Source organism: Podarcis raffonei, chromosome W (assembly GCF_027172205.1).
Source record: "Podarcis raffonei isolate rPodRaf1 chromosome W, rPodRaf1.pri, whole genome shotgun sequence".
Taxonomy (NCBI): Eukaryota; Metazoa; Chordata; class Lepidosauria; order Squamata; family Lacertidae; genus Podarcis; species Podarcis raffonei.
In genome coordinates, this window is record NC_070620.1 from 28,019,839 (window position 1) to 28,044,127 (window position 24,289).

Below are 24,289 nucleotides of genomic sequence, written 5' to 3' on the forward strand. Positions count from 1 at the left end.
GCTCTTCTTATGTTCTTGATCAAATCAATCTGTGGCAGGTAAGTTACCCAAAGATCAGATCGTGAAGCTGAGGCTCCAAGACTTTGGCCACCTCATGAGAAGAGAAGACTCCCTGGAAAAGACCCTGATGTTGGGAAAGATGGAGGGCACAAGGAGAAGGGGACGACAGAGGACGAGATGGCTGGACAGTGTTCTTGAAGCTACGAACATGAGTTTGACCAAACTGCGGGAGGCAGTGGAAGACAGGAGTGCCTGGCGTGCTCTGGTCCATGGGGTCACGAAGAGTCGGACACGACTAAACAACAACAACAACAAGTTACCCAAATTGTCCACCAAGCCAGAGTTCCACACCACACAGCAGACCTTTCAAATGTAGCAGGGATGACACCATATACCTGTAGTCCAGCAACAATCTGGGTTTATAACAGCACCTCTGGGAGGGAAACAGGTTCCCCCATTCCTGTCCTACAATAGAGTTCAGGACTAAATCAGGGGTGGTGCACCTTTTGTTGGGACTCCCAACTCACATAGCTCAGGGTGGAGATGGTAAGAGATTGCAGACCAGCCATGAGCTCCTTACTCTAGGATGAGAGAGGGACCCTTGGGGTGGGGGGCTAAGCAGGGCTCTTTAGCTTTTTCTGAGGGCTGGATTAGATGGCCAGTGTGTGGCAGCTGTGAAAATGCTATGCTAGGGAACATTAGGAAAGGAATGAAAAATAAAACTGCCAACATCACAATGCAGTTACACAAATCTACAGTGAGACTGCATTTGGAATACTATGTAGAGCTTTGGTCGCCTCCTCAAAAAGGAAAAGGTTCAGGAAAAGGGCAGCCCAAATGATGAGGGGGATGGAGTGACTCCCCTATGAGGAAAGGTGGCAGCATTTGGGACTTTTTACTTTAGAAAACAGGCGACATGATAGAAGTGTATGAAATTACACATTGTGTTTTAAGTTTTCATTGTTTTTATCTGTTAAGTTGCTTTGAGATTTGTTTGTGTAAAAAGCAGCTAACAAATGTAATTAATAAAAAACAGTGTTGGCTTTATGTGGGATTTTAAATTTTGTTTCTTTATTTTACTCCTGCTAGCCACTTTGAAAAGTGCGACTACAAATTCACAAAGCAAATAAATGAAAAACTTACTTGCTCTCCTGTTCTTCCTGGCCATCCAAAACATCAAAGAGGAGGTACGGTAGGAAGGGCCATTCCAAAGAGAATCGTCTCTCTTCTGTCCATCTATAATGCAATGAGAAATCATGATAGCTTTTAAAAAGCAGTGTGCTGAGGTCTATTTGCTCAATTCTTCACTGCAGGAGGAAACACTATCCGTCACATAATCATTCACATGATGTTCCCCACATAGAGAAAACTAGCATGTCAGGGAGGTGGTGTGAGGGATGACAGAAACTGTTCTCCCTGATGTCATCGTTTTCTACATGAAGGGGAATATTCAAACAGCATGACAAACATATTCAGTGAATAGCAGTGGAAGGGCAAAAAATCCAGAGGCTTATACAGATTTTCCCTGGCGATGGCTCAATAAGTTTTGGGGACCCTGGGAGGCTCTTTCAGCAGTCAGGGATTGAGACCTTAACACCTTGTTCTTTCCAAAGATTCTCATTCCGTGTTCCTAATATATCTGGGCTTCCTGCCCTTTGAATTGCAACAGGCTTGTTCCAACAGGCTTTTGAGAACTGATTGCTTTTAATGAAAGGGCCGGTGTCATGCTGTTGTTATTGTAATTATGTGCATGTTTTAAACAGTTTTTATATATGTATATAGTTTTAATTATATTAATGTTTAATTGTTTTAAATTATTGTTTCTATGTTTTTAGAATTTCTTGTTTTTATCTGTAAGCTGCCTTGAGTCCCATCAAAGGAAAAAAGCAGGGTGTGTTGTGTGTTTTATATTTTAGAGGTGTGGGAGGCAGGTGCCAGTGTCCTTGATTTTTCCTGGGCTAACAGAAAACCCTACCTAAGAAATTATGTCAAGTAAGATAAATTACAAAAATAATTCACAAGCTGTATGCATAATTAATACACGTTACAGAAACCAGCTTTTCTTGGCACATTTTTTTTTTAAAAAAGCTCATCATTATCAGCTTGGCGTACTACAGCTATTTGCCATTATAAAAGATCAGCCATGTATCAAAACAGCAAATAATTCAACATTAACATTTCAGAAATGGGGGAGGAGGTGTGCTCAGCCAGTAATCAAGATGGCTGCATAACTCTGAGCTCCTGCCCGAGAGCACACAATTTATGTTCAAAACAGTCGATAAATTAGGAAGACTGGAAAGCTTTTACTCCCACTCGGAAGGGGAATGTCAACAAATATGCCGAGACAAAAACAAGGGAATATACTGAATTTTCTCAAGCTGCAGGGTTAGGGAGAAGCCAGGGCAATGAGTCAGCAGAAAGATAACATGGCACCTGGCCCAACTAAGACTGGCCCAAGCATGGCAGGAAAAGATACAAATGCACTACTGAGAAAGGAATTTGCAGCTCAACATGAAGAAAAAGCTTTAAAAATTGCTTCAAGAAAATATGGATATGAAATCAAAGCTGGATGATTATCAAAAAAATACTTAGAACAGGTTAATTTTCATTTCAGAGGCTTTTCAGAAGGGACAGAAAATGACACTACTGTGCCAGGGAGAAGAGTCGGTGGAAGAAGATTGGAAGAAATTTAAAGACTATTTACAAAAATACTGCAAAATTAATGAATGTTAGAATGATGTTGGATAAGAAGTTAAGTGGTTTTTAGCTATAATTCTATAAGGAATATGAAAAAATGGATTATTAACAGGTAAAAATTTAATATTACTATATTTTAAGATTAAAGACTAGGATAAACAAAGAGTGAAAGGATTTGCTGAACTAACAAATTGAATTGGAATACAAAAAAGGGAGGTGTGAGGAGGTCCGGTGTAATGAGTATGGGGTTGCTCGTGCGTAAGCTGCCGCCTCTCCAGGCCAAATTGCCTTGTTAAACCTTTCTGTCTGGACAGCCCTTCTCTCCGTGGCTGCCTCAGTCGCTAGCAGAATCCGTCAGTGGGCGTTTCTTAAACCTTTTCCAACATAAAAGTTGTTTGACGCCCAGTCTCCTCTTACTCTCCCTGCGCGGAAGTCTTCTGGGCAGGGAGGGCGTGGGTAGCGGAGGACCTGTGCTCTCCCCGCTGGTGTCCAATGAAGAGTCCTGGAGCCCTCTCGCCGATTCCCCCATCTGCCCCCCTTTATCCCTGGTGTTGCGCTGATTTGCTTCCCCCTCTGCTGAGCTGCCTCTCTCCCTGCTGGGCCCTTCTCCAGCATCATTTGAGAGCCTTCCCTCCGCCTCTAGCTCCGATGTCAGTTCCCTAACATCCACCTCCCCCCCCAGGACCCCCTCCACCCCCGGCCCGACCTGTAGATCCAACTTTGTCCCTTTCTTCGGCCGACGAGGCGGGGAACCCCTGGAAGGAGCTGTCGCCATCCTCTGAGGATTCGAAACCCGCTTCCCACCCGCTCTGATTCCTTCCCGCGGGGTGGGCCTCCCAGTCAGATTCTTCTTCCTCCGAAACCTCTCCTCCCTCCCCCTCGGAGGCAGAAAAACCCTCAAAATCCTCTTCATAGTCTGTGGTTCCAAATTGCTCCTCCCAGAATCTCGCTAGGGGTTTGGGTTTGTCTGGGAACAGGCGGTGGAATTCCTCCACCAGATACCCGTCATCGATTGCCTCCGCGGGAACCCACGTGTTTTCCGACCCGGATTCTCCCTCCCAAGCTACCAAGTACTCCACCTGGCGTCCTCGCCACCTTGAGTCAAGTATTTCCGTGGCCAAGTGGTGGTGCTCCCTCTCTTCTACCTGCGGGTGTGTGGTGACTTCTCCCTCTCGCCCCGGGATTTCCCGCCCCTCCCTGTGCGGTGAGAGTAGGGACCTATGGAACACTGGGTGTATTTTCATGCTGTCAGGCAACTTGAGCTTAAATGCCACGGGGTTCACCTGCTGTGTTACCTCAAACGGTCCCAGCCTCCTGGGCTGCAACTTCTTGCACCCCCCCTTAAAGGGTAACCCTTGGGTTGACAACCACACCCGGTCCCCCACCCGTATGGTCTCCCCTTCCCTGCGGCGCTTGTCTGCCTGCCTCTTGTAAATTTCCTTGGCCCGCTCCAAGTTCATCTTAAGTTGCTGGTGCAGGGCCTCCATTTCTTCCACAAACTGCTCTGCCGCAGGTACGCTCCAACTTTCCTCCCCACTCCCCGGGAAGGCCCTGGGATGACACCCATAACTGGCCATGAACGGGCTCATTCCCGTGGACACGTGTTCAGCGTTATTGTACGCAAATTCAGCCAGCGCTAGTTTCTCTACCCAATCGTTCTGCCTCTTGCTGACGTAGCAGCGTAGGTATTGCTGTAGTATACTGTTCGCTCTTTCTGCTTGCCCGTTGGTCTCCGGGTGTCTCGCCGTCGAGAAGCCCACTTCGACCTGCAGCAAGCTCATGAGCTTCCTCCAGAACCGGGAAGTAAATTGTTTCCCGCGGTCGGAGATAACCCTCGAGGGAGCGCCATGCAACCTGAAGATGTGCTCCACAAACAACCTGGCTGTTTCCTCTGCCGTAACCGCATGTGAGCAAGCTATAAAATGGCACATTTTTGTCAGTAGATCGACCACTACCATGACCACTGTCTTTCCCCGGGACTTGGGCAAATCGGTCATAAAATCAATGGACACCACCTCCCAGGGTTTTCCTGGCGTGGGTAAGGGTTCCAGTAACCCTGCGGGGGCAGCCCGCTCCCCCTTTGCCCTTTGGCAGCGGTCGCATCCCCGTACATATTCCCGTACATCCTCCCTCACCCTGGGCCACCAGAACTGCCTGGTGACGAGCATCATGGTTTTGTGCTCTCCAAAGTGCCCAGCTGTGGGGTTGTCGTGGAGTTGTTTGAGTACCTTCCCTCTTAGGGTCTCCCCCGGTACATACAGCGCCCCCTTATAGTACAGCACCCCTTCCTTCTACTCAAACCCTCCTTGGGTTTCTCTTCCGTCTCGGAGTTCCCGGATTTTAGTTTGTGCGAACACGTCGTTTCTAGTAAGCTCGGCCAGTTCTCGCTTCCCCACCAAGGTTCCCCCCCACGCCCATCGGTCCTCGGGGATCACGTGTCGTATCTCCGGCGGCCCCTCTCCTTCCATGTACTCCGGCTTCCGGGAGAGAGCATCTGCCCTTACGTTTTCCTCTCCTGGCACGTATCGGATTTCGAAGGAAAACTTGGGAGAACTCCTGTGCCCATCGAATCTGTCTCTGGTTGAGTACTCTTGCGGTCCTCCAGTATTCCAAGTTCTTGTGATCTGTACAAACCTGGATCTTGTGTTGCGCCCCTATTAGTAGATGGCGCCATCGACGAAACGGCGCATAGATCGCAAGCAGTTCGCGGTCATACACAGTATAGTTTTGCTCCGACTTGCTCAGCTTTCTCGAGAAAAAGGCACACGGTTTCCATTCCTGCTTGCTCCTCCCGGGCTGCAAAAGGACCGCCCCAATGGCTCTGTCGGACGCGTCGGTCTCTAGCCTCATGGGTTTCTCCAGATCTACGTGCAGGAGCTGCTCTTCCGATGCGAACGCCTTCTTCAGTCTTTCAAAGGATTGCTGGGCCCCCTCTGTCCAGACGAACTTCCTTTTGCTACTGAGACAATCTGTGATGGGCGCTGTCAAGTGGGCGAAGTTCTTGATGAACTTCCTGTAGAAGTTGCTGAACCCTAGGAATCTCTGCACGTCCTTCCGGGTTTTGGGAGCCTTCCACTCCAGCACTGCCTGCACCTTGCTTGGGTCCATCGCTAGGCCTTTGTCAGACAACCCCAGAAACTCGACTTCTCTGGCGTGAAACTGACATTTTTCCAGCTTGACCCACAACTGGTGCTTCTGCAGTCGTTTTAGCACTTCCCTGACGTCTCTGACATGTTGCTCATTGTCCGAATAGATTAAGACGTCGTCCAAGAAGGCTACGCAGTTCTTGTACAGCAGAGACCCCAACACGTGGTGCATGAAAGCTTGAAAACAGGTGGAGCCCGACTGTAATCCAAAAGGCATAACTAGGTACTCAAAGGCCCCTAGGGGTGTGAAGATTGTGGTCTTCCATTCATCCCTCTCCCTCATCCTAATCAAATTGTATGCTCCCCTGAGGTCCAGCTTGGTAAAAAATTTTCCCTGCCTCACCCGCGTTAAAATGTCGTCAATCCTGGGCATTGGGAAGGTCACGGGTTCCGACACCAAATTGACGGCCCGATAGTCCACAACGAGCCTGGGTTTATTAGTGTCCTTTTTGTCCACAAAGAACACCGGACTTATGGAATGTTTGATTTGTAGCTTTTCTTTCCGGAGCCCACACGCTTCCACCTCAGCGCTCTGCTCCCACAGCTACTTGTAGCAGAGTGTACGCTGCGTAGAAACTGTTGCTGTGTGTGTGCGTGTAATAAATCAGGCTTAACGCACGGTGCCTTCCTTATCTTCCAAAAGTCTTTATTCGTGTAGAAAAACAACTCAGAACCCTCCTGGTGACAGAGCACTCATTTTTGCCCGTCTCTCCTCCAGTAACGGAACAACACTGAGACACAGGAAAAACACTCCCCTCAGTATACTAAACCACGCCTCAGAATGTGAGACGTCACTCAGAACTTCTTAACCCTGTAAGTTCTGATTCTCTCCACAGGACTGCCTCCCACCTCTTTTGATTCTCTTATGAAGCCTCTTTTCAGGTTCTTGTCAATAAATTCCCGCAACCCCTTCATCTCCCTGTCCGACATGGCATACAGTTTACCCACCGGCAGCTGCGCCCCCGGGAGCAAGTTGATCTGGCAGTCAAAGGGCCTATGGGGGGTAGTCTATCCGCCTCCTTCTCGCTGAAGACCTCCTGCAGGTCAGCATATTGTGGTGGCACCTCCCCTTTCCGCTCCACAGCTATCCCAGCCACCCTGGCCACGGTCATTCTTGGGGTTTCCCCCCCTAGACAGTGTTCCAAGCAGTAAGCGGACCCAAAGGTGACTGTCCTCTGATGCCATGCCACCACTGGATCATGTTGTGCTAGCCAGCTCATCCCTAATATTATTGGGGGCCCTGCCAGTGAGGCGACGTGAAAGGCGATGGTCTCCGAGTGCCTGGAAACCCTCATTCTCTCTTTTTTTTAAAGAATATTTATTAAGTTTTCCAATTTTTTAAACAAACAAACAAACAAAACAAACAGAAACATTAAACAAAGGCATAAAATTCATAAACCATACTTTTAAATAACAAATTTCTCAGACCTCCTCATACTTCTCCTTCTTGTATCCCAATTAAAATTATTTGTTCAGCAAATCCTTCATTTAAAGCATTACAGCTTATAATATTACCTTATTTTTCAAACCCTTTCCCCCCCATCTATGTTCTTATATATCATTGCAGCTAAAACCTCTCAATTTCAATCCAACACCATCTAACTTTCTTAAATTTTACAATATTTCTGTAAATAGTCCTTGAATTTTTTCCAATCTTCTTCAGCCGACTCTTCTCCCTGGTCACGGATTCTGCTCGTCAATTCTGCCAGTCCCATACAGTCGATCAATTTCATCTGCCATTCTTCCAGAGTGGGTAGATCTTGCGTCTTCCAATACTTTGCGATGAGTATCCTTGCTGCTGTTGTAGCATACATAAAAAAAGTTCTGTCCTTCTTTGACACCACTTGGCCGACCATGCCCAAGAGAAAGGCCTCTGGTTTCTTCAAGAAGGTATATTTAAATACCTTTTTCAATTCATTATATATCATTTCCCAGAACGCCTTAATCCTGGGACACGTCCACCAAAGGTGAAAGAATGTACCTTCATTTTCCTTACATTTCCAACATTTATTGTCGGGCAAATGATAGATTTTTGCAAGCTTGACTGGGGTCATGTACCACCTGTATATCATTTTCATAATATTCTCTCTTAAGGCATTGCATGCCGTAAATTTAATCCCGGTGGTCCACAACTGTTCCCAGTCAGCAAACATAATATTATGTCCAACGTCTTGTGCCCATTTAATCATTACAGATTTAACCGTCTCATCCTGAGTATTCCATTTCAGCAGCAAGTTATACATTTTTGACAAGGTCTTAGTTTTGGATTCTAGCAATTCTGTTTCCAATTTAGATTTTTCCACCTGGAAACCAACTTTCTTGTCCAAATTATAAACCTCCATTATTTGGTAATAATGAAGCCAATCTCGCACTTTATCTTTCAATTTCTCAAAACTCTGCAGTTTCAATCTGTCCCCTTCTAGTTCCAAGATTTCCCAATATTTTGCCCATTTGGCCTCCATGTTGAGTTTTCTTTGAGCCTTAGCCTCCATTGGTGACAACCACCTTGGAGTTTTATTTTCCAGTAGATCTTTATATCTAGTCCAAACATTAAACAGTGCTCTCCTGACAATATGGTTTTTAAAAGCTTTGTGTGCTTTCACCTTGTCGTACCACAAATATGCATGCCACCCAAAAACATTGTTAAAACCTTCAAGATCCAAAATGTCTGTGTTTTCAAGAAGCAGCCAGTCTTTCAACCAGCAAAATGCTGCTGATTCATAATAAAGTTTCAGGTCTGGCAGGGCAAATCCACCTCTCTCCTTTGCATCAGTTAATATCTTAAATTTTATTCTAGGCTTCTTGCCCTGCCAGACAAATTTAGAAATGTCTTTCTGCCACTTCTTGAAACAATCCATTTTGTCCAAAATTTGCAAAGTTTGAAACAAAAACAACATCTTAGGCAATACATTCATCTTTATAGCTGCAATTCGACCCAACAAGGAAAGCTTCAAATTTGACCAAATTTCTAAATCTTTTTTCACTTCAGCCCAACATTTTTCATAATTGTCTTTAAACAAATTCCCATTTTTAGCTGTCATATTAATCCCCAAATATTTCACTTTCTTAACCAGTCAGGCCTGTTTCATTTTGGAACTTTTCTCTCTCTATCGGTGTTAAATTTTTCTCAAGAACTTTGGTTTTTAACTTATTCAATTTAAATCCTGCCACCTGACCAAATTCTTGAATTAGTTCTAAAACTCTTTTAGTACTAGATTCTGGCTCCTGTAATGTCAAAACTAGATCATCTGCAAACGCTCTTAATTTAAACTGTTTGGCTCCGACCTGTATACCTTTAACCATCCGGTCCCTTCTAATCATGTTCAGCAAAACCTCCAGGACCGAAATAAAAAGCAGAGGGGAGATTGGGCATCCCTGTCGTGTCCCTTTTTCTATCTTAAACTGTTCTGTAACCACATTATTTACAATTAGTTTAGCCGTTTGTTCTGAATATATTGCACCAATACCATTCTCAAAACTATGGCCTACCCCCATACCCTGTAGGTTCTTTTTCATAAAGTTCCAAGAAATGTTGTCAAAGGCTTTCTCCGCGTCCACAAATATCAAAACAGCCTTAGTGTTTATATTCACTTCTAGCTTCTCCAAAATGTCAATTATATTTCTTAGATTATCCGAAAGATGTCTACCCGGAAGAAAGCCCGCCTGGTCCTTATGAATCTCCTCAATCAGTACTTTTTTCAATCTCTTAGCTAAAATGTCAGCAAAGATTTTGTAATCCACATTTAATAGGGATATGGGACGGTAGTTCCTAAGTTGAGTCTTTTCAGTCTCTGTTTTGGGTATTAGTGTAATGTAGGCCTCTTTCCACGATTCTGGTGCCCTTTTCCCCTCCAAAATTTCATTGCAAACTTCCTTCAATGATTGCAATAGCCACTCTTTCAACTGTCTGTAGTAGCAGGAAGACAACCCGTCCGGTCCTGGAGACTTGCCCACTTGCATATTAAGAATGGCACCTTCTATTTCCTGGTCGGTTATCTTACAGTTCAGCATAAGTTTACTTTCTTGTGAAATTTCTTGTAATCCATTTGTCTTCAAAAATCGGTCTATATCCATTTCGTTCTGTGGCCCTTGTGCATAAAGTTGTTTAAAATATTTCTGGAAGCAATTTCTAATCTCATTTGGGTTATGTATGTCTTTTCCTTCCAGATTTGTAATTGTATTTAGTTTTTGTCTTTTTTTCAATTGCCATGCTAGTAGTTTCCCACATTTGTTTGCTGATTCAAATGTCTTCTGTCTCATTTGTTTAATTTTCCATTCTATTTCCTGGTTCATCAATTCCATATATTGTACCTGAAGTAGCTTTATTTCTTTCAAAATCTCCTGTGACTTTGGCTTTGCTCTCAGTTTCTTCTCTCCTTCTTTTATTTTCTCCAGAATTTTATCCTTTTTCTCATTTCGACTTCTCTTCTTTATTGCATTCTGTTGAATCAGAAACCCTCTCATCACGGCTTTACTAGCATCCCAAATTACTCTTTTTTCAACATTAGTAGCCAAATTCACTTCAAAATAGTCTCTCAAAGTTTTTTGGGCCTTTTTGTATACTTCTTCATCTCTAAATAAGGTGTCATTCATCCTCCATCTAAAGGAGCCGGGTGTCATTTGCTTCATCTCCATCTTTACAGCGTTATGGTCGGAGCAAGTTTTGGGGCAGATTTCTACCTTTTTTATCTTAGGTGCCATTCCTCTAGTAATCCAAATTTGGTGAATTCTAGTCCAGGTCATTTTTGCTTCAGAGAAAAAAGTTCCCTCTCTCTCTAGAGGGTTCTTAGTTCTCCAAATGTCAATCAGGTCCATATTGTCAGTCAGTTCAAAAAAGGTCTTTGGTAATCTCCCATCTTTGGTGATTACTTGTCTTTGTGCCTTGTCCATATTTGTAGAGACAACTCCATTCATATCTCCCATTAAAATTATGCTATAATCCATATAGTCCAAAAGAACTTCATGCAACTTCTTAAAAAATTCAGATTTCCCCTCATTCGGTGCATACACCCCTACAATCAGGAATTTTTCTCCTTGAAGTTGAATTTCAATAGCCAAATATCTTCCTTGTTCATCTTTAAAAATTTGTTTCGGTAAAAGTTTCTCCTTTGCGTATATCACAACTCCTCTTTTTTTAACCTTATCCGATGAAATAAATTCTTGTCCCAATCTCTTATTGATGAGCAGCTTCCTGTGTGACCTCATTACATGTGTTTCCTGTAGACAAATCAAATCCAATTGTTCTTTCCTTAATATATGGAAAACACTTTTCCTCTTTCGAGGGGAATTGATCCCATTACAATTCCAGCTTAGAAGTTGCAGCGCCATGTTAAATTATTTGTTCTTCCCTCCTACTGCCCCGAGTTGCTCTTCTTCCTCAGTCGGTAGTGTGTCTTTCCCTGGTTCAGCAAGTCCATATGATAAATTTGCTACATCCAAAGTTCCTTGTGAGTCAGTTGGGTCCTCTCCAATCACTCCCTTCTGCAGGTTCTCGCCTTGTTCATTAAGAAATTTGTTTTTATCCTCCACAGTCCTTATTCTTATTTTCCTTCCTTTAAGTTTAAAGGATAGGCCTTGAGGAAATTCCCATCTAAAAGCAATTCTATTTCCTTTCAGTAGGTCCACCAGATCTCTGTAATGGGCCCTGACATCCAAAATGAGTTTAGGGATATCCCTAAAAATTTCCACGAAAGAGTCTCCAATTTCCAAACGTCTTTGATACTGTAAATTGAGAATTTTATCTCTTTCTTCTTTTGATCTTAACGAGATCAGGCAGTCCCTTGCTTTATTCTTTCTTTGTTTCCTACCAATCCTAAAAGCACTCACTATCTTAATTTCTTCTTTTCCCAAGTCCTTTTGCCAAAATTCAGTAAATTCTTTCATAAGAAAGTCCACCAAGTTGTCTTGTTCTTCTTCTGGTACCGCCCAAAGTCTCAAATTCTTCTCTTTCCCTTGAAGTTCCCACATGGACAGAGTCAGGTCATGGTCCTCAAGTTTCTTATATACCGGTGGAAACCTTTCCTGGGTAGCAGTTGCAATTTCTTTTGCTTCTTCAGCTAATTTCCTGGTGGAGGCCGATTCCTCTATAAGCTTCTCAATAGATTGTGTATTAGAATTCACCTTCTTCCCCAATTCATTTATGCTTGTAGTATTCAGGTCAATTTTTGCTGAGGCCTCCGCTACTTGCTTATTTGTCTCTGCAACTTGTTTGGCTAAGAATTCCAGTGATGTATTAATTTTACTTAATGCCTGGGCGATTGGATCTTGAGATGACATAACTTTTGGTCTTTGCTGTAAAGCTGTAACTCCTGATGAACCCGCTGGACCAGATGCTGAGGCCCTTCTCTGCTGTGCAATGTCAGCTTTATATTGTTTCCCAGATCTAAGCTTTTTTTCTTCCGTTTGTTCTATTTTTCCCTTCTCATCTGCCATATCACTCCCATACAACAATCCAAGGTCAGTCTCACGCTTGGTTACTTTGTTTTGAAAAGGAATTTTCCAGGCTCTGTTATTTTGTAGCACAAAGCTTATTGCAACAAATCTCCTCTGGGGGACACAGTTTCAATTTCAATTCCAGTAATAACAAATATAGTCCTAGTAGCTCCCCTTTGTTCTTTAACCAAGCACACTTTCCGCCAAAAATAGCTTTTCCTGTCCAAAATCTCTTTATAAGCAATTATTCCCTTCACAGAGTATCAACGTTCTTAACACTTAGCACTTTGACAGCTGTCAAAAGCAGTCCGTTCCAGGTTTTAGAGGCAGCCGATGGAAATGCCTCTCACTGTCTTTGCAGGAAGAATAATGCTCAAATTTCTCCCCTCCGCCCCTGCTAAGCGGAGGGGGATCCTTTTTTCTTTAATGTTGAATTAGAATCTTTTAACACGTCTTTCAAAGTTTCTACTTTATATTCTCTTTGCTTTGTCCTGTCTACAAATCGGGAGAAGCAGACTTCCTGTTGGTACTTCCCCTTTTCAGTGCCAAATTGCTCAAAAATTTGTATAAATTTCTCTTCTTACCCCTACTCACGGGTAGTTGTTTTCAGTCCGAATTTCCAGAAAGGAATCGACGCTCTCCGACAATGGCTTGCGGCTTCGCCCCGTGAAGACGGTACTATGGTGCGCGACTCTCAGCTCCGCGCCGCTCACCCCCGCTCCGTTCAGAAGCCTTTAAAAAGGCTCCCTTGCAGTCGGGGGGGCGCAAATGGAGCCCACCGAGCCTCCACGTTCGCAGGCTTCACCGCCTGCGATTTCTTCGGGTCTCCGCCTCGCCGCAGCGGCCAGACCCACACTCCACGGGGCCGGTTCCCTCCGGAGCTCAGAGGGAACCCGCCATTAATCGCTGGCGTCGACCGGAAGTCTCCCTGGAAACCCTCATTCTCATTGGTGGGGTCTGGTGTGTCACTTCCCCTCCCAGAAGCTCCCTGCCATCAATGGTGGTTACTTGCAAGGGGAAATCCAAGGGCAGCAGGTGGAGCTGGTGCTCTAGTGCAAAGTCCTTGCTGAAGAAATTGCAGGAACTGCCTGAATCCAACAGCCCTTTCACCTTGACTGGGTGCCCATTCGGGAGTTCTAGCACCACTTCTATGGCTATAGCTGCCCTGGGGGGGTCTGGTTGGGGCACTTCTACTGGTTGCTGGCCTGGCTGCTGTGCCCGCTGAGTGGCAGCCAAGCGTTCGCGTTTCCCTGTTCCTGCCCCTTTTCCACCTCCTCCTCACCCCCTGCAGCTCCCACCATTCCTTGCCAGGCCTTTCTTTGAGGGCAGACTCTGGCAAAATGTCCTGGCCGCTGGCAGAGGAAACACTTCTTGGTGGTTTTCCAATCCTTTCCCTCCTTCTTGCGACCTTCGCTGGAATTTGAAACTGCCCCCGCGCGCGCCCCATCTATTTCCATTGGCTCCGCCGGCGGGGAAGGCTGCCTTGGTATTTCAGGAATGCGGTAGTCATGGTAACGTTGCTCTCTCCCTTCCCGCTTCTCCTGGGCCCGCGCTTCCTGCCTTACACCAATCACAAGCACAGCCGTGGTCAGCTGATCCATCGACTGCGGGTGGGGTGCACGGGAAAGCTCATCCTTCACCGTTGGGGACAACGCCTCCTCGAATAACATTTGTATGGGTTCAGAGTCCAGTTCCCACCCGAGCCGGTGAACTAACATGGCAAAGTGTGACCAGTAGTCTCTAACTGACTGGTTCCCCTGTTTACAGTTCATCAGTTCCCGCCGAGTCACACTTTGCTGTACATCACTGGAGTACATTGCATCCATTGCCTGAAAGAATTTCCTCAGGTCCTTCAAGGCGGCATTCTGCGTCGCCATTAAGGGCCTGATCCATTCTCTGGCCCCATCCTGCAGATGTCCGACAATATAGGCAACCCTCTCCCCATCGTCTGCAAAATCATTCTGCTGCAGTTCCAACGCGTACTCTATTTCCGTTCGGAACGCACTATAGTCCTGGGGCTTCCCTCCAAATTTGTGTACCAGTCCCGGTACCTTCCTTGCTACGGGGGTGGGTCTGACCTGTGCATCTTGAGCCCACCTTTCGTCCAGCCGCGCCGTCAGAAGAGCCACATGCTGTTCCAAATCTCGGTTCCTCTCCACCAGATTTTGCACTCCAGCTGCTCCCTCCGTGGCGCCCGCTTCTCCGGTTTTGCTCATGATGCTGCCTGCCTGCTGCTGTGCACAAGCAACGTCAGGGACTGACGGATTGCTGTAATGAGTATGGGGTTGCTCGTGTGTAAGCTGCCGCCTCTCCAGGCCAAATTGCCTTGTTAAACCTTTCTGTCTGGACAGCCCTTCTCTTCGTGGCTGCCTCAGTCGCTAGCAGAATCCGTCAGTGGGCGTTTCTTAAACCTTTTCCAACATAAAAGTTGTTTGACGCCCAGTCTCCTCCTACTCTCCCTGCGCGGAAGCCGATTCCCCCATCTGCCCCCCTTTATCCCTGGTGTTGCGCTGATTTGCTTCCCCCTCTGCTGAGCTGCCTCTCTCCCTGCTGGGCCCTTCTCCAGCATCATTTGAGAGCCTTCCCTCCGCCTCTAGCTCCGATGTCAGTTCCCTGACATCCGGGAAACATGCAAATGAAAGATAAGTAATGGAAAGATTGAATTGTTTTTAACTATTTTTATTTTGTATTTTTCTTTTTTCTTTTTGTAATACTTTGAAAATCTTAATAAATATCTTTTTTAAAAAAAGAAAATGACACTACTGTGGACTTTATATGGTTTAAATTGCTAATACCTGCCTTGGAACTATCTCCCGAGGATACTGAAAGAGCCCACAGAGCCCATCAATTCATCTGCATGTTTCAGCTCCTCCAAGATACATTATTATATGTTTCCATAGATTTATGAAAAAAAGATGAGCTCTGGAGAGCGCTTAAGAATGTGGAAAAGATAACTTTTAAAATTCAGCTAATTATGGTTCTCTGGGACCTATCTCAGGGCACATTGTAAAAAGGAGAGAATTTTACCCAATAACATCTAGATTACAAGAAGTAGGAATCAGATAGGAAATTATTAAAAAATCTTCATTTCAGTAAAAAAAAAATCACCACCTTTAGCAAGTCTCTCACTTGACATTGTTTAAGCATTTGATTGCGCAGAACCAAATTTAATGGAGGCAGTTAAGAAATTTCAACCTGGTCCAAAATTGGTAAAAGCTTTGGAAGGCGAATATGTTCTCAGTTGTTCTCAGTTATGAAACAAAACAGGGATGTCCTCTGTCACCCCTGTTATTTGTCTTAATTGTAGAACCATTAGCAATCAAATTATGCAGTCCCCTCTCTGGTACGGGAGTGGTTATAAAGAAAAAAGAACAAAATTTAAGCCTCTATGCCAATGATATAATTTTGTGCACCTCTGACTCTATCACAGCACGTAAAATATTATGTACAGAATTGGAGCGATTCTCCAGGGACTCAGGATTGCAAGTTAATTTTCAGAAACCAGAAGTAATGTTTTTTCATACACCATCCCTTAGACAACAGACTTATGGCCACATCTAAAATATGATTGTATCTAAATTACTTTTTTTGTTCCAGACGCTGCTAGTTTGGCTACAAATAGCTCATCTGAACAAATGACAGAAAAAATTAATAAGTTTATATTTCAATTGGACCAACCAGATATTAGCATACCGCTCTATACCCACAGGTCTCAGAGTGGTTCACTGTATTATACCACTACTGGTTGGTTAATGGTTGAGGCATTCTGAATTTAAGTAGCTATTATGAAACAACCCAACTTAGCCATATGGTGGAATTGATGTCATCCAGTAAGCAAACCCAGTGATCAACACTGGCGGATATAGAAGTTGATGGTGTTCCTATAGAGGTATTAGCATGAATGAAAAATAAGCTTTGCTTGTTGAGTTGGCTTACTAAGCCCTATGTACTTGTGGGAGTTTACTATAGATCCCCAAGCCAAACGGAGGACATAGATGATGCCTTCCTGGAACAGATGGCCAAGCATGCAAAAGGAAGGGAGATAGTAGTAATGGGGGACTTCAATTACCCGGATATTTGTTGGATGTCAAACTCAGCCAAGAGCATAAGGTCAAACAGATTCCTCACTGGCCTTGCAGACAACTTCATTGTCCAGAAAGTGGGAGAAGCTACAAGAGGAACAGCCATTTTAGATCTGGTCCTAACCAATGTTGATGACCTGGTTAGTGGGGTAGAAGTGGAAGGATCATTAGGCGTGAGTGATCATGCTCTTCTGAAGTTTACTATACAGCGGAAAGGAGCAGCCAAGCATACTAGGACTCAATTTCTTGACTTTAAGAAAGCCGACTTCATAAAACTTAGGGAAGTGCTGGGTGAGATCCCATGGACAGTAATACTAAAAGGAAAGGGAGTTCATGATGGCTGGGAGTTTGTTAAGAGGGAGATAGTAAAAGCACAACTTCAGGCAATACCAATGAGACGGAAACATGGAAGGTGCCTAAAGAAGCCAGGGTGGCTATCTAAAGAACTTTTAACTGAGTTAAGATTAAAAAAGGATGTGTACAAAAAATGGAAAAGGGGGGAAACCACCAAAGAGGAATTCAAACAAATAGCCAGCACGTGTAGACACAAAGTCAGAAAAGCTAAAGCACAGAATGAACTCAGGCTTGCTAGAGAGGTTAAAAGCAACAAAAAAGGCTTTTATGGGTATGTTCGTAGCAAAAGGAAGAACAAAGAAACAGTGGGGTCACTCAGAGGAGAAGATGGTGAAATGCAAACAGGGGACACAGAAAGGGCTGAACTCCTCAATGCCTTCTTTGCCTCAGTCTTCTCCGATAAAGAAAACAATGCCCGACCTGAAGAATTTGGAGCAAATGATTCAGCAGAGGAAACACAGCCCAGAATAACTAAGGAGATAGTACAAGAATACTTGGCTAGTCTAGATGTATTCAAGTCTCCAGGGCCAGATGAACTGCATCCAAGAGTATTAAAAGAACTGGCAGATGTGATTTCAGAACCACTGGCAGTCATCTTTGAGAATTCCTGGCGAACAGGTGAAGTCCCGGCAGACTGGAGGAGGGCAAATGTTGTCCCTATTTTCAAAAAGGGGAAAAGAGAGGACCCAAATAATTACCGCCCAGTCAGTCTGACATCAATACCAGGGAAGATTCTGGAGCAGATCATTAAGCAAACAGTCTGTGAGCACCTGGAAAGGAATGCTGTGATCACCAATAGTCAGCATGGATTTCTGAAAAATAAGTCATGTCAGACTAACCTGATCTCGTTTTTTGACAGAATTACAAGCCTGGTAGATGAAGGGAACGCAGTGGATGTAGCCTACCTTGATTTCAGCAAGGCATTTGACAAGGTGCCCCATGATATTCTTGTCAAGAAGCTGGTAAAATGCGGTCTTGACTATGCTACCACTCAGTGGATTTGTAACTGGCTGACTGACCGAACCCAAAGGGTGCTCATCAATGGTTCCTCTTCATCCTGGAGAAGAGTGACTAGTGGGGTGCCACAGGGTTCTGTCTTGGGCCCGGTCTTATTCAACATCTTTATCAACGACTTGGATGATGGACTCAAGGGCATCCTGATCAAATTTGCAGATGACACCAAACTGGGAGGGGTGGCTAACACCCCCGAGGACAGGAACACACTTCAAAACGACCTTGACAGATTAGAGAACTGGGCCAAAACAAACAAGATGAATTTTAACAGGGAGAAATGTAAAGTATTGCACTTGGGCAAAAAAAATGAGAGGCACAAATACAAGATGGGTGACACCTGGCTTGAGAGCAGTACATGTGAAAAGGATCTAGGAGTCTTGGTTGACCACAAACTTGACATGAGCCAACAGTGTGATGCGGCAGCTAAAAAAGCCAATGCAATTCTGGGCTGCATCAATAGGAGTATAGCATCTAGATCAAGGGAAGTAATAGTGCCACTGTATTCTGCTCTGGTCAGACCTCACCTGGAGTACTGTGTCCAGTTCTGGGCACCACAGTTCAAGAAGGACATTGACAAACTGGAACGTGTCCAGAGGAGGGCAACCAAAATGGTCAAAGGCCTGGAAACGATGCCTTATGAAGAACGGCTAAGGGAGCTGGGCATGTTTAGCCTGGAGAAGAGGAGGTTAAGGGGTGATATGATAGCCATGTTCAAATATATAAAAGGATGTCACAAAGAGGAGGGAGAAAGGTTGTTTTCTGCTGCTCCAGAGAAGCGGACACGGAGCAATGGATCCAAACTACAAGAAAGAAGATTCCACCTAAACATTAGGAAGAACTTCCTGACAGTAAGAGCTGTTCGACAGTGGAATTTGCTGCCAAGGAGTGTGGTGGAGTCTCCTTCTTTGGAGGTCTTTAAGCAGAGGCTTGACAACCATATGTCAGGAGTGCTCTGATGGTGTTTCCTGCTTGGCAGGGGGTTGGACTCGATGGCCCTTGTGGTCTCTTCCAACTCTATGATTCTATGATTCTATGATTCTATGATTCTATGTACTCATGTCATTTAGAATATGGAAAAAATGGCCCCAAGTTTTAGCTCCAGGACTGTCACCTATAATTTCGATCCAACACCATCCTTTATATCAAAATAAAAACAGTTTATCTAATGTGAAGCTATGGAAAGAACGCCATTGATGTCACTTGAAAGATTACTATAGGATAGGACAACCTCTTAAAAAGGTAAAAGGTAAAGGACCCCTGACAGTTAAGTCCAGTTGCGAATGACTCTGGGGTTGCAGCGTTCATCTTGCTTTACTAGCCAACAACCTCTTACAATAGCAGAAATACAAGTACGTTTAGAAAATAATCAAATTTCATGGCTGTTAGGATATCAGCCGAGATCATTTCTTACAAATACACAGATTAAAAATGAAGCTACAAGTAAACTAACAGAACATGAAAATATAGTAATAAGAGATAGCATTTCCCTTTTATACAAAACACTTATTGAGAACCAATTTTGCCCCCAACAAAATCTAAAAAGCTGGTGGGAATTAAATTGGGATATAAACACTGAAGAGGTTAAACAGAACAATTTATGGACAAAAGCACCATATAAATTTCTGTCAGCAACTACAGTGGTGCCTCGCAAGACGAAATTAATCCGTTCCGCGAGTCTCTTCGTCTTGCGGTTTTTTCGTCTTGCGAAGCACGGCTATTAGCGGCTTAGTGGCTATTAACGGTTTAGCGGCTTAGCGGCTTTAAGAAAAAGGAAACAAACTCGCAAAAACTCGCAAGACATTTCGTCTTGCGAAGCAAGCCCATAGGGAAATTCATCTTGCGGAACGACTCAAAAAACGGAAAACCCTTTCGTCTAGCGAGATTTTTGTCTTGCGAGGCATTCGTCTTGCGGGGCACCACTGTATTAGGGAACGTTCACTAAAAATTGTACATGGATGGAATTTAACACCATCATTTTTAATATACAGTATATTAAAAAAGAAAGAACAAGAAAGTGGTTAGAATGGAAGAAAAAAATTAAAGTATCAAATTAGGTTGCTGGAAAGAGTCAGGTTTGAGGCCTATGATCATGCACAGAATTTTCATTCAACTAAGTACTCACCAGTAGTGTCAGAGCAAGTACATTCATTCACACAAACACACCAGGTATGATGAGCTAAAGCAGGGCCCTCCAGGTGTTGCTGGAATACAACCCCCACCATCCCTGACCACCAGCCAAAATTCCAGGGTAATATGGAACCTATGTCCACACTTAGGTCACCTTTTCATGAAATGCCTGTTGCCTTGAGGCAAGGTAAAAAAATTAGTAAGATGTCTACACACCGGTCAGTTTTCAGGGCATGGTCGTAGATGTAATTGGAAGGGAAGAGGCAGATCTCTGGGTGCATCCTGTACTGAGTCCTCAAGCACAGGACTGGAAGCCTGTCACTGTGTTTTTCTTGGATTTGCCCATTCAGGTGTCTGCAGAGTCGGCCCATCAGAGACTGCCTGTAGCCGTAATCCTCAGCTTTCTGCCAAAGCAAGGGAGGGGAGGAGGAGTAAAACTTTCAGGGAATGGGTTAAGCACAGGCAGCAACAATTAAAGAACAAGAGATGAGAAGTAGAAGCATGCATATGTACTCAGTACTTGGTCTGGGCCCCTTTTGCATCAATTACTGCCTCAATGCGGCGTGGCATGGATGCTATCAGCCTGTGGCACTGTTGAGGTGTTATGGAAGACCAGGATGCTTCAATAGCAGCCTTCAGCTCTTCTGCATTGCTCGGTCTCATGTCTCAAAGGTCCAATATTGCTCTATTTGCAATCCTTGTTTTGCTGATTTCATTTAATATTCTAATTTTCTGAGATTGTTAATTTGGGGTTTTCGTCAGCTGTACGCCATGATCATCACAATTATAACAAATAAAGGCTTGACATATCTCGCTTTGCATGTCATGAGTCTATCTCATATATTAGTTTCACCTTTTAAGCTGAATTACTGAAATAAATGAACTTTTCCACGATATTCTAATTTTCCGAGTTTCACCTGTATTTGAACTAGAGATTAGGAATGAGTGAACTATTCTGGGCTACCCAAGAGGCTTGGGAAACAGTCCCACAAAATAACCCAATCTTTTATTTATTTGAAAGTGGGAAAGATGGCAGCGTAAGAGGGTGCAGGAACTTCTCCCCTCTCCTTATGCTCTTTGCAGCATATCAGAACTAAGAGAAATGGTGGTGCTTGAGAAAAATAAAAGTCTCTCAAAGACTACTGCTGTGGGAATATCCCTTGATATACATATAAAAAAATACATTCTTAAAGCATTGGCCCTATCTACTCTTGCCTCTGCCCTACCAGCCATTGGAGTGTCTCCCAGAAAAACAGTACTTGGTATATACACTTCTTTTTAACCAAAAGGGATGTTGTCTACTAACATGGTAATCACACAGGCTGATTTCACAGAAACTCACAGAATTGTGTAAATAATTTGATCAGATAAACTAACTGAACCTTTTTCACCGTAGGCAGCTCATACACCATTAAGGACCTGATAGATGTTTTACTTTATTTATGCCAAAAGCAGGGTCATTAGATGCTTATAAACAGCCTGTCAGTTTTCAGCTCTACAACTTTTTTCTGGGATAGTCAAAACACCTTAATTGTTGACATACTCACCATAGATTTAACTGTAGGAGGGAGCTGCTTTGGGTCTCCAACCAGGACCAGCTTTTTGCAGCCATGAATGAGTGGGATGATAGTTTCAACCTCACAAGCCTGCATGGCCTTTTAAAAAGACAAAGGGACCAGTTTAAATGAGAGAGATCGAGAGAGATCTTAAGATCTCGCCGCACAAGTCGCCTTGTATCAAATCCTGCTATACCACATCTGCAACTCATCCATTCTGACATAATAGCCTCCCCTGACCCTCTGGATCCAGTTTTCAGGAGTCTGGGGTGGAAGGGAAGAGGCCAGGATCTTTCGATCCAATCCATAGCAGGGAGCTACTCAAGGATCTTGCTTAAAAAAAATAAATTCCTAGCTCTCCAACATTTATTTGGTTGCCTCCAACTTCAATACAATTTGCTTTCCCTGTATGATTACTTTGATATAGTTCAGCTTTCCCACCCCAGCTGGTGCCTTCCAAAAATGTATCACATAATGCTAAACCACACATCTTAATGTTAGCGTGCAAAAAAGACTAGTAGAACACTGGCTGAAACCCCCCCCCCCAATGGGGTAGATCACTGCCAGTTTTTAGCTCTGTGAGTAGATCGCAGTCTCTTGGGAGTTGGCCACCCCTGGACTACAGCAACTGAATTCTGAAGTGTGTGTGGGGGGGTTTCTGTTTCTGTTTTTGTTTTTAAAGGGTGGCAGCAGCTTCTTCAACTTGAGATTTAAGTTACCTAGGCATGGAAGTCAAAATTTCCACCCTCAAAATGTGCAAAGCACTCATGACCAGGGCTAGGGATGGTGTCAACTTTTGCTAAATGGTACAACTGGGAACCTGCATGGTTGAAGACCGAGTGCTTTCAACTGATGGCCTACATTTATAATGCGGACACTTAATTTAGGCATCAGGCTGTCAGGTGAGAAGCGTGTCTTGGCAGCCTACAGCTGTTCATATAATTCTATAAAGCTGTTAATATAGTTCTATAAAATTCCATGCTCACCCCTTCCTGCCCCAGGTATCTTTGGGTATGACTCCTCTGGAAGAATTTTCAATGAGGGGCATGCTGCTCAGCACCAACATGCTTGGGCTGGATGAACAGCAAAAGGAAGGCTTTCAATGTAGTGATTAGGCCCAGGGTCAGAGAAAGAGGAGGCAAGCTACTGTGCTTACTGATTAAAGTTTAAAAAAACAAAACCAAAAAAACCCCAACAACAAACTGTAAACCTGATTCATTGTAGAGGTGCAGAAAGAAAAAAAGGTTGCTTCATAGATTATTCAGAGCCGTTTTCTGAGCTCAGGTTTACAGAAGAGAGTGTTTCTGGGTCTAAGGAATTTGTAAGCATTTAAAGCTCCTGAAGGGAGTTATGTACTCTGAAACGTATAGAGCAGCAACAGTAAAAATACATTTAATCAGTAAGCACAGCAGCTTGCCTCCTCTTTCTCTCTTTTTGTCTTCATGCACACAACAGGCCCACGGTACCAACCACTACAGAACAAGTGCCAATCAGGGATTTAGGTGAGATGCTTTCCCCACTGTGACATGCTATTAGGGTTAGGCTGGTCAGGTGAATTAGCGGGTGATCATCTGGTTGGATCAAGTGGTTCATGGCCTCCCAGGCTTAGAGCTTGACTGGAGCTGCTTCGCTGACATAAATGTTATTTAGTACTTATGTAGCAATTTTCCATAAGCATGCAAAGAGCTTTCTGTAATTTTGTAAAAGGTTCTTGCAGAGAGGGGCTTGCCTAAGGCTACTCATGGGTAGCTGACATGATGTCCTCCAGAAGGCAGCTGTCTTGTGTGCAGAAGGTCCCAGGTTCAGTCCTTGGCATCTCCAGGTAAGGCTGGGAGAGATTCCTGCCTAAAACCTCGGAGAGCTGCTGTAAGTCAGTGTGGACAATACTGAGCAAGATGGACCAACGGTCTGATTTAGTATAAGGCACATTCCTATGTTCCTAAGGAGTCCCCAACCTTTTTGGGCTCAAGGGCAGATTTGGAAATCTACTGTATTTTTCGCTCTATAGGATGCACTTTCCCCCCTCCAAAAATGAAGGGGAAATGTGTCTGCGTCCTATGGAGCGAATGCAGGCTTCAGGCAGCTATCCGCAAGCCTTCGGAGCGCAGCGGGTGTTCCCGCCGGGCTCCAAAGGCTTGCGGATAGCTGCCTGAAGCCGGATAGCAGCCTGCAGCCTGAAACCCAGGGAGCGCAGTGCCAACTCCCGCTGTGCTCCCCCGGCTTCAGGCAGCTATCCGCAAGCCTTCGGAGCCCGGCGGGAACTCCCGCTGCGCTCAGAAGGCTTGCGGATAGCTGTCTGTTCTGGGGGCTGGGGTCGGGGGAAACTCGATCTTCCCCTGCCCCCAGCCCAGCAAGCTCCAGGAGTGGCGGCGAGGTTGCACACAATCTTGCCGCCGCTCCTGGACCTGTTTTGGGGGTTCCCCTGCCCCAGCCCCACGGCTAAAAACGAAGCCGCGCACAGCCTCTCCCGGCTGGAGAGGTTGCACGTGGCTAAAGAGGAAGCCAAGACAGCCAGCAGGATGGATCCCACTCGCTGTCTTGGCTTCTTTGCTCTTTGGAGCTGGGGGGGGGGAAAAATAATTTTATTTTTTCTTTATCCCCCCCCCAAAAAAAACCTAGGTGCACCCTATGGTCTGGTGCGCCCCATGGAGCGAAAAATACGGTAAGTAACAGTTAAGGACACAAGAAAATACTTATTTCACAAAAGAAAAACTGGCAATGATCTGACTCCCCCGTCTGCCCACCCACCCCCCTTTGGCAAACCACCTATGCACGCCTTGAAATAAAAAAGAGGAAAAAAGCAGGCAACACCACAAAAAAACAGTCAAAACACATCAAACAAAAAAGCTGCCTTGAGGGCTTTTAATGTCAGAAGAGGGTC

At 44.6% G+C, this 24,289-nt stretch overlaps 1 protein-coding gene across 1 annotated transcript in view; it reads right to left on the reverse strand.

Moving 5' to 3' along the window:
- The window catches only part of LOC128406133 (probable helicase senataxin), a 237,281-nt gene that overhangs the window by 41,906 nt on the left and 171,086 nt on the right, over positions 1-24,289 (reverse strand). Inside the window, 3 exon segments of the mRNA XM_053373156.1 lie at positions 1,144-1,236; positions 20,069-20,256; positions 21,400-21,507. Coding sequence (XP_053229131.1) covers positions 1,144-1,236; positions 20,069-20,256; positions 21,400-21,507 — 389 coding nt within the window.